Below are 8,873 nucleotides of genomic sequence, written 5' to 3'. Positions count from 1 at the left end.
TAGAGCGCTTGCCTTGCATGCATGAGGCCCTGGGTTCAATTCCTCAGCACCACATAAGCAAAAAGAAAAAAGCCGGAAGTGGCACTGTGGCTCAGGTGGTAGAGCGCTAGCCTTGAGCTGAAGACCTGAGGGACAGTGCCCAGGCCCAGAGTTCAGGCCCCACGACCGGACCCCCCCCCAAAAGAAAAGAAAATGGGGCTGTGGCCTGCAAGGGAGCCAGACCCATGTCAGTCCCACCCACCCCCACATGAGCCAGGACCCCTCTTCCTCTCCTGAGCCTCCGCAGGACAGGTCCCTGGTGTTGATTCTCAAAGGCTGCTGGTTGCAAACAAGCTCATAGTAAGAGAAACAGTGGAGTCTGATGCTCGTGGCTCATGCCTGTAATCCTGTACTCAAGAGGCTGAGCTCTGAGGATCCCAGTTCAAAGCCAGCTGGGGTAGGAAAGGCTGAGGCTCTTATCTCCAGTTAGCTACCAGAAAACTACACGTGGCTCAAAGTGATAGAGCACTAGCCTTGAGTGGAAGAGCCCAGGGACAGCATCCAGGCCCTGAGTTCAAGCCCCACAGCTGATCAGAAGAAAGAAAAAGTAACAGCAGGGTGGGGTTGGCAGCAGGCGCAGGGCAGTGATGTTACCACTGTCCTTTAGCTTGTGGGAGACCCCTTAGGATTTGAGCCTCACTCCTGGCTAGCTGTCTATCCCCCATCTCCTGTGCATGGCCAGGCAGTTTTCTTCCCCGCATCACAGACTGGGAGAAGCGCAGGGGCCGGGGCTGTGGGCAGCCCGGCCTTTCCCAGAGGAAGTGAGCTGCATTTGTGGTTGGGGGTTTTCTCATGGCGGTGGTGGCTCTAGGCCCTATCCAGAACCCCACCGTGGTCTTGTGTTGGATGGGCTGTGTGTGAACCTGTGCTCGCATTGCTCAATGCTAATGATAGGCTCCCTCCTGCCACTGGCCAAGGAGACCACACCTGAGTAGCCAGTGCCCAGGGCTGGGGTGGCAGGACTTACAGCTGGCGAGCAGGAGGGCTGGCAGCATGTGGCAGAAGGGGCAGCTGACTGGGGACCTGCAGGCAGGTGGCAATGGCAGGGGATGTGTGACAGGGGGCCAGGGTCGCCTGACTGGAGGCCCAGGGTGAGCGGATGAGAGAAGAGGGAGGGAGGGGATGTGTGGGACATGGTGAGTAGAAGATGTTCGCATAAAAAGAATTCTTTGAGGGCTGGGAAGGTGGCTCAGTGGTAGAGCGTTTGCCTTGCATGCCTGAGGCCCTGGGTTCCATTCCTCAGTTCCACATAAGCAGAAAAAAAAAAGCCAGAAGTGGTAGAATGCTAGCCTTGAGCTGAAGAGCTGAGGGACAGCGCCCAGGCCCAGAGTTCAGGCCCACAACTGGACCCCCCCCCCCAAAAAAAAAGAATTCTTTGAGCTACGTGCAGCAGTGTACACCTGTAATCCCAGCATTCAGGAGGCTGAAGCTGGGAGATCATGAGTTCCAGACCAGTCTGGAACTGTATTGCCAGATCTCAAAAAACAAAAACCCCAAAACAAAAGCAAATGGGTAGTGGGAGGCCAGTAAGGAGGTGAGCACAGTCATCAGGGGAGACCAGAGTTGGGAGGGGTGGCGCCCTCCTTTGGGCTACTGAGATGGGCTTACTTGTTGTGGCTGGGTGGGTGGTGGCATCCAGCAGAGACAGGGAATGGGTGGCAAGGGTTGGGGTCGGGGAGGAGGCCAGGGGACCTGCTGGTGGCCTCACCCCATCCCTGCCCTTGCCCCTTCCTCAGTGATCAACAAATACAAGCGCCGGCGGTTCCAGAAGACCAAGAACCTGCTCACAGGAGAGACTGAGGCTGACCCAGAAATGATCAAGGTGAGCTGCTGTGGGATGCAGGGATCCTGGGCTGGCAGGCACAGGTGCCATGGAGCCCTGAATGGGCCTGGTCAAGTGAGGTGGCTATGGGAAAGGTGAGGCCAGGCTCTGGATCAGCCAGCCCTGAGATGTGGGTCTTACCCCCATCCCATTGAAAGATGTCCCCTAGCAGGAAGTGGTGGGGCGGGCCCATGCCCAGGGAGCCAGCCCATTGGAGGCCCAGGGAAGGCTTCCAAGCATGGGCTGCTTTCCTGGTGGGCGTCACGGAGACTGGAGGCCCCTTCCTTCTTGGGTGTCCCCATGTAGGGCACCAACCCTACCCTGTCCTCCCTGGTCCTCCCCCTCCTCCTCTGTGTGGAGAGGAGAGCCCTGGCTGGTTGAGTGAAGGCACATTGGGCCAGCCAGGTGCTGGACTCAGGGGCGAGCCCTACCCGTGGTGTCCTGAGCGCCATCAGGAGTGCACGACACCCAAGGGTATATCTGCCCCTGAGACCCAACGTCTGCCCTGTCTCCCCACAGAGGGCCGAGGACTATGGGCCCGTGGAAGTCATCTCCCATTGGCACCCCAACATCACCATCAACATCGTGGATGACCACACGCCCTGGGTGAAGGGCAATGTGCCCCCACCGCTGGACCAGTGTAAGCCCAGCCCTGTGCAGCTTCTGGGGACCCCGTCTCTCCCTGCGAGGCCTTGTGAGGTCTCCACCCTCCTGCGCCCCACCCTGTCCCACTCCGTCTGTTCTTGGGTGGGTCCTATGTCCCCATTGGTGTGCAGGCAGGGGTCACCGAGCTCCGGGTCACTGGCATTCTCTGAGGAGGCCGAGCCATTGTGGCCTCCTGCGGTCCCCTGGGCCCCTGTACTGAGCTCTGGCCTTTCTGTGGGCCTTGGCCCAGCCCAGTGCCTGGTGGGCTGACCGCTGCCCCGCCCGCCCACTGTCCTGCAGACGTGAAGTTCGACGCAGTAAGTGGCGATTACTACCCCATCATCTACTTCAACGACTACTGGAACCTGCAGAAGGACTACTACCCCATCAATGAGAGCCTGGCCAGCCTGCCGCTGCGCGTGTCCTTCTGCCCACTCTCGCTGTGGCGCTGGCAGCTCTATGCTGCGCAGAGCACCAAGTCGCCCTGGAACTTCCTGGGTGACGAGCTGTACGAGCAGTCTGATGAGGAGCAGGATTCAGTGAAGGTGGGCGCTGCCTGACACTGCATGAACTTGGTGCCTCCACCACCCCTTCGTCCCTGAGCCGTGCGTGCACGTACACACACACCAGACTGCCCCATCCCTGCTTGTGTGTACACATGCGCACACACGTGCACGCTCTCCGCACACATCTCCTTTCTGTCCTGTCCGCCTCCCCATCGTGGGGGAGAGGGGGTCCGAGCTGGCTGACCGTGCTTGTGCCCCTCCTCCAGGTTGCCCTCCTGGAGACCAACCCCTACCTGCTGGCGCTCACCATCATCGTGTCCATCGTGCACAGCGTCTTCGAGTTCCTGGCCTTCAAGAATGGTAAGGTTGGGACCTTGGGGACGGGGAGTGGCCTCACGCCCCGCCCCAACATGCCTACCCCCTACGTGGGGTCTTGGCTTTATTCTCCGGAGGCCTGGTGAGCGGGGCGGGTGGGGACAGTGGTTCCCAACTTCTCAACCCCACATTGCCCGGCACCGGGTGCGGAGGTGAGAAGGGCTGGGCCCGCAGCTGGGGCCGAGTCCAGGGTGGCACCACCAGGAAACTGGGCCGGGGAACTCCAGGGCCAGGAGCAGGGAAGCCCCGGAGCGGTTCCTACACCCCGCCTGGCAGGCTGCCTGTTGGGGAGGCCCCTGCAGGCCAGCTCTGTCCCCTGAAGGGCTCACCGTGCTAGGGGTGAGTGGCCCAGGCCAGGGACTGCGCAGGGCCCTCAGCGGGTGCCTGCAAACCTCAGCCACAGCCTGAGGAGCCGGAGGCAGAGGTCAGGGAGGGAGGCCGTGTGCCTTGCAGGAGCCCCAGCCAGGCATCACCGAGCACGCACATGCGAACCAAGGGGTCACGAAAGCCCTCTGCAGCCAGCTCTCTGTTCTGATGAAAGCGAGGCCCCAGGAGCCATTTGGCCAGGGTCACACCCTCCACCTCGCCAGGCGCCGTCTCAGTCCTTTCTTTCTCATCAGGACTAGGGGTGCATCAAGTGGGGGTTGGGGGTGGGGGATGGGATGCCAAGCGCTGGGATTAGAGGGCGGCCATGTGTCACCTGCCCAGCTTTGCCTCTGGAGGCCAGGCCCTGTGTGTGGGCCTCCTGGTAGGCCCGGCCCAGCGGCCGCCAGCGCATCAGATGGCTGTGGCCTTGGGTCTGTTGCCCAGGCTGTCTGAGTGGTAGTCAGAGCATAGGGCTCATCCCATGGAGGTCCGAGGGTTAGTTTCCTCCGTGTCAGGAGTGGCGGGGGTAGGGAGGGCATGCTGTGACACAGACCCAGCGTGTCTGGGCTATGCCAGCCCAGGCCACAGGGCCATGGAGGCCGCTTCTGTGGTAGGCACTGGCTGTGGACTGCCAAGCTCATCCCTAGATGTGGGTTGCTGAGTGTCCCAGTCTCGCGTGGGGACTGCAGGGGTCCTGCCTGGCTAACATCCGACCCCTCTGCAGACATCCAGTTCTGGAACAGCCGGCAGTCCCTGGAGGGGCTGTCGGTGCGCTCCGTCTTCTTCGGCGTGTTCCAGTCCTTTGTGGTTCTCCTCTACATCCTGGACAACGAGACCAACTTCGTGGTCCAGGTCAGCGTCTTTATCGGGGTCCTCATCGACCTCTGGAAGATCACCAAGGTCATGGACGTGCGGGTGAGTGCGCTCTGGGGGGCTGGGGAGATGGGGAAGGGTCGTCTGGCCAGCTACACCCCTGGGGTTTCCCGACGCCGGCCTCGCCCCAAGCCCTAGGGGATTTCACACCAGGGGATTTTTTGGGTCACACTTAGGGCAGGGAACTGGGAAGAGCAGGCAGGCGCAGGGCGGGGCTGGCACAGGGGAAGGGGGTTGTTCAGGCAGGGTCTCGTGTCCCCTCTACCCCCTGCACCCCCCTTCCCGCCAGCTGACCTCTATCCCTTTCACAGCTGGACCGGGAGCACCGGTTGGCGGGCATCTTCCCCTGCCCGACCTTTAAGGACAAGTCCACCTACATCGAGTCCTCCACCAAAGTGTACGATGACGTGAGTGTCTGTATGCCCCCCGCCCCGCTCCCCCTGCACCCCCGGCACCTCGCTGGGCCCTCTGCCTGCCAGCACCCAGGCTTCCCCTCTAGGGCCCATGTCACACCCTCTGTCCCCTCCCTGCCATGTCTACCTCCTGGCCAAGTCCAGAGTTCCCAGGGCCACCGGGAAATTCCCCTACCCTGGCGTACCAGGTGTGGCGGGTGAAGGTGGGGGAGCAGAGTGCCCGGCAGGCCTGTGGAGCTGGTCCCAGCCTGCCCTGCGGCCCCGCAGATGGCGTTCCGGTACCTGTCGTGGATCCTCTTCCCGCTGCTGGGCTGCTACGCCGTCTACAGCCTGCTGTACCTGGAGCACAAGGGCTGGTACTCGTGGGTGCTCAGCATGCTCTACGGCTTCCTGCTGACCTTCGGTGCGCCCTGCAGCCGCGGGGACCAGGGGAGCCAGGAGGGGCGCCTGGCCCCGACAGGGGTCAGGAAGGGCTTGCAGGAGGAGCAGGGCACGTTCCTGTCCCCAGAGGAGCAGTGTACCTGCAGGGGAGCCAGCAAACACAGCCAGGTGGTCAGAGCGAGGGAGGAGGGCAGTGAGGGGCCACGCGTGGGGTGTGTGAGAGGGGCTGGGCGGCATCTCCTAAGAGGACCTTTCAGCTGAGGCTCAGCATCAGAGGGCAGAGCACGTGCAAAGGCCCTGAGGTAGGCAGGGTATGGGTGGGTGGAGGGAAGCTCAGGGCTCAGGGATTCCTCCCTTGTTCTTGCATCATGGCAGGCTTCATCACCATGACACCCCAGCTCTTCATCAACTACAAGCTCAAGTCTGTGGCCCACTTGCCATGGCGCATGCTCACCTATAAAGCCCTCAACACCTTCATTGATGACCTGTTTGCCTTCGTCATCAAGATGCCCGTCATGTACCGGATCGGCTGCCTGCGGGACGGTGAGATCCCCCGCATCCCGGGTGGGAAGACGGGTGGACTCGGGCCCCAGTGGGCAAGGGGCTTGCACGCTCACACGTACGTACGTGCATGTGTGCCTCCCGCAGACGTGGTCTTCTTCATCTACCTCTACCAACGGTGGATCTACCGCGTCGACCCCACCCGCGTGAACGAGTTTGGCATGAGTGGAGAGGACGTAGCCCAGGCCTCCACGGCAGCAGGTGCCCTCACCCCTGTCCCCAGCACGGCCACCACTGCCAGTGCCAGGGAGGAGGCCACAGCCCTGCCTGCCAAGCCCACTCCAGGGGCCGGCTCTGCCAGCGAGCCCCAGGACACCCCTCCGAAGCCAGCAGAGGACAAGAAAAAGGATTAGCCGCTCCGTCCTCGTCCTCTGCAGCTCCTGGTGACACCACCCGCCTCCCGGCCCCTCGCCTCTCCTCCCTACCGCCCTCTCCCTGGACAGATCAGGCCGGGCCAGTGGGAGGCCCCTCAGGCCAGGGCCCAGCACGCGAGGTGGGGCCCGGGAGGCCAGGGTTTGGCTGTGTGCGGAGGCGCCGTCTGTCTGTCTGTCTGTCCTGTGTGTTTCCAGCCGTCGCCCTGCCAGCCCAGTACCATCTGAAATCATGGGGAAGCTGACAGGCGCTGCCGAGGGGGGGGGGCCCGTCGGGGGAGGGGCCGGGCCGGCTGTGGGCCACCTGCGGTCATCCATCGTCTTGTCCCTCGTCCCCACCACCCCTCCTCCCAGACCGCCGCCCTTTAACAGTCTGGATTTAATAAATTCATATGGGTGTTTAACTTAAAACTTGACCTCTGCGCTCCTCCTCCTTCCTGCCGCCTGCATAGCAGTTTGGGGGCCGGGTGCAGGGACCGCAGGCTCTCCTGGCCCTAGAGAAAGGACTGGTGGGGACCCCATGTAGGGTCACATGGCCCACTCGAGCCTCCTGGCCTGGCATCGGGCGTGGGCAGAGCTGCGCACGCGCACTGCTGCAGTGGGCTCCGCCCAGGCCTAGGACGCCCAAGACTCAGTGGGCCCTGCTGCCTTCCCACATGGATCCCCAGAGCCAGGGGACTTCCTGCACTTGGCAGAGGGGAGAGGGGACACCCTGAGGGAAGAGACCCTGAGCTAGGACCACGCCAGGGGCTTCCAGGCTCCTCCCGCCATCCTCCCCCACCGCATACAGCCGGAGGCCCTTGAGGGATGGTGGTCTCCCACGACCCAACTCTGCTCCAGCCTTTCCCAAAGCCCTTGGTGCCCCACAATCGCTCGAGTCTTCCATTGGGGCAGGCTCCTCCCTTCTGGGGAGCCCAGCTCAACTTCCTCCATGGCGCTCTCTATAAAGTATAAGCTTAACCCTCCTAAACTTGGGGCACCTCAGAAGTGCCCAAGCTCCTAAGGGATTATTTGTTGGTTTGTTTTTTTGTCGGTCATAGAGCTTGAACTCTGGGCCTGAGCACTGTTCCTTAGCTCTTCAGCTCAAGGTGAGCACTCTACCACTTGGGCCACAATGCCACTTCCAGTTTTCTGGTGGTTTATTGGAGATAAGAGTCTCGGACTTTTCTGCCCCAGGCTGGCTTTGAACCACGCGATGCTCAGATCTCACGCACCTGAGTAGCTAGGATGACAGGCGTGAGCCCCCAGCACCGTGCGTGGAGGCTTCTTAACTCCTACAACTTGCTGTCTCACCTCTGTGCCAGCCATGCTGTTCCTTTCTGGACCTTGCTGAGGGTACATGCTCAGCTCCTCGCACCTGAGGTCCCTCCCCATGCCCTCCCTGACCTCCTTAGTCCTCTGTGCACTTGCTCATGACAGTGCTGCCCATTCTGGGTTCTCACTGCCTCTAACGGTCCTAGGCCTGTCTTGTTGGTTACCTTGTCCCCAGTACCTGTAAAGCATGTTTACAAAGTGCTTACAATGGCTGACATCAGTGGTGTGGCCCTCCGTAGATAGCCTGCACTTGTGCACCTGCAGACTGACTGAGATGCAGACAACAAAGACCGTCTAGGTAGGGGGAAGCACTACATGTGGTTCAGTATGTTGAACTTCATGTGACTCAATGTCCCTTTCACCCTACAGGCCTGGACCTCTGGCTTTTATTTATTTGTTTGTTTTTGTTGGTTGTGGGTCTTGAACTCAGCCTGGGTGCTGTTTGTGAGCTCTTCAGCTCAAGGCAAGCACTCTACCACTTGAGCCACTTGATTTCTGGTGGTTTACTAAAGAAGAGAGTTTCATGGACTTTCTGGCCCGGGCTGGCTTTGAACTGCGGTCCTCAGATCTCAGCCTCAGAGTAGCTAGGATTACAGGCCACCAGTGCCTGGCTTGGAACTCTGGCTTTATCTCTGCCTCTTCTCTGTCAGTCTACCCCAGCTTGCTGTCTGTTCTCCAACATATGATGCTTGAACTGGGTGTGGCAGTATATGCCGGTAACCCAGGTCTCAAAAGGCTGAGACGGGGGATCTTGAGTTCCAGGCCAGCCTGGGCTACATAAACTTAAAACTCTAAAAACAAGCAATCATGAGATGCATGTGATACACAGTTTTCTTTTCCTTTTTCTTTTTAGTCATTCTTGGGGCTTGAACTCTGGGCCTGGGTGGGCACTGTCGCTCAGCTCTTCAGCTCAAGGCCAGTACTCTACCACTTGAGCCACAGTGCCACTTCCGGTCTTCTGAGTGGTTTATTGGAGATAAGAGTTTCATGATCTTTCCCTGCCCTGCTGGCTTTGAATGCGATCCTCAGATCTCAGCCTCCTGAGTAGCTAGGATTACCGGTGTGAACCACTGGTGCCTGGTCAGAGTTTTATTTTCTACCTCAGGGCTTTTGCATTCCCTGTACCTGTGCCTGAGTGTGACCCCTGCCTTCAGGTCTCTTCAAATGTTACCTCTTTCAGACCTTCCCTAGCCTTCCCCACACAACC

General features: G+C 60.3%; 1 protein-coding gene across 2 annotated transcripts in view; it reads left to right on the top strand.

The window, feature by feature from the left end:
* The window catches only part of Clptm1 (cleft lip and palate associated transmembrane protein 1), a 25,617-nt gene extending 18,854 nt beyond the window's left edge, over positions 1–6,763 (top strand). For both annotated transcript variants that reach the window (XM_013032722.1, XM_013032721.1), the window contains exons 6-14: positions 1,776–1,861; positions 2,381–2,501; positions 2,807–3,051; positions 3,279–3,372; positions 4,478–4,668; positions 4,938–5,033; positions 5,307–5,442; positions 5,796–5,963; positions 6,069–6,763. In XM_013032722.1, coding sequence (XP_012888176.1) covers positions 1,776–1,861; positions 2,381–2,501; positions 2,807–3,051; positions 3,279–3,372; positions 4,478–4,668; positions 4,938–5,033; positions 5,307–5,442; positions 5,796–5,963; positions 6,069–6,334 — 1,403 coding nt within the window. In that variant the 3' untranslated portion in view covers positions 6,335–6,763. The remainder of the gene's footprint in view (positions 1–1,775; positions 1,862–2,380; positions 2,502–2,806; positions 3,052–3,278; positions 3,373–4,477; positions 4,669–4,937; positions 5,034–5,306; positions 5,443–5,795; positions 5,964–6,068) is intronic.
* Positions 6,764–8,873: the final 2,110 nt, after the last annotated feature.

This window comes from Dipodomys ordii, unplaced genomic scaffold (genome assembly GCF_000151885.1).
Source record: "Dipodomys ordii isolate 6190 unplaced genomic scaffold, Dord_2.0 Scaffold156, whole genome shotgun sequence".
Taxonomy (NCBI): Eukaryota; Metazoa; Chordata; class Mammalia; order Rodentia; family Heteromyidae; genus Dipodomys; species Dipodomys ordii.
Note: the sequence above shows the minus strand (reverse complement) of the source record. Positions and strands in the feature narration are given on the sequence as shown.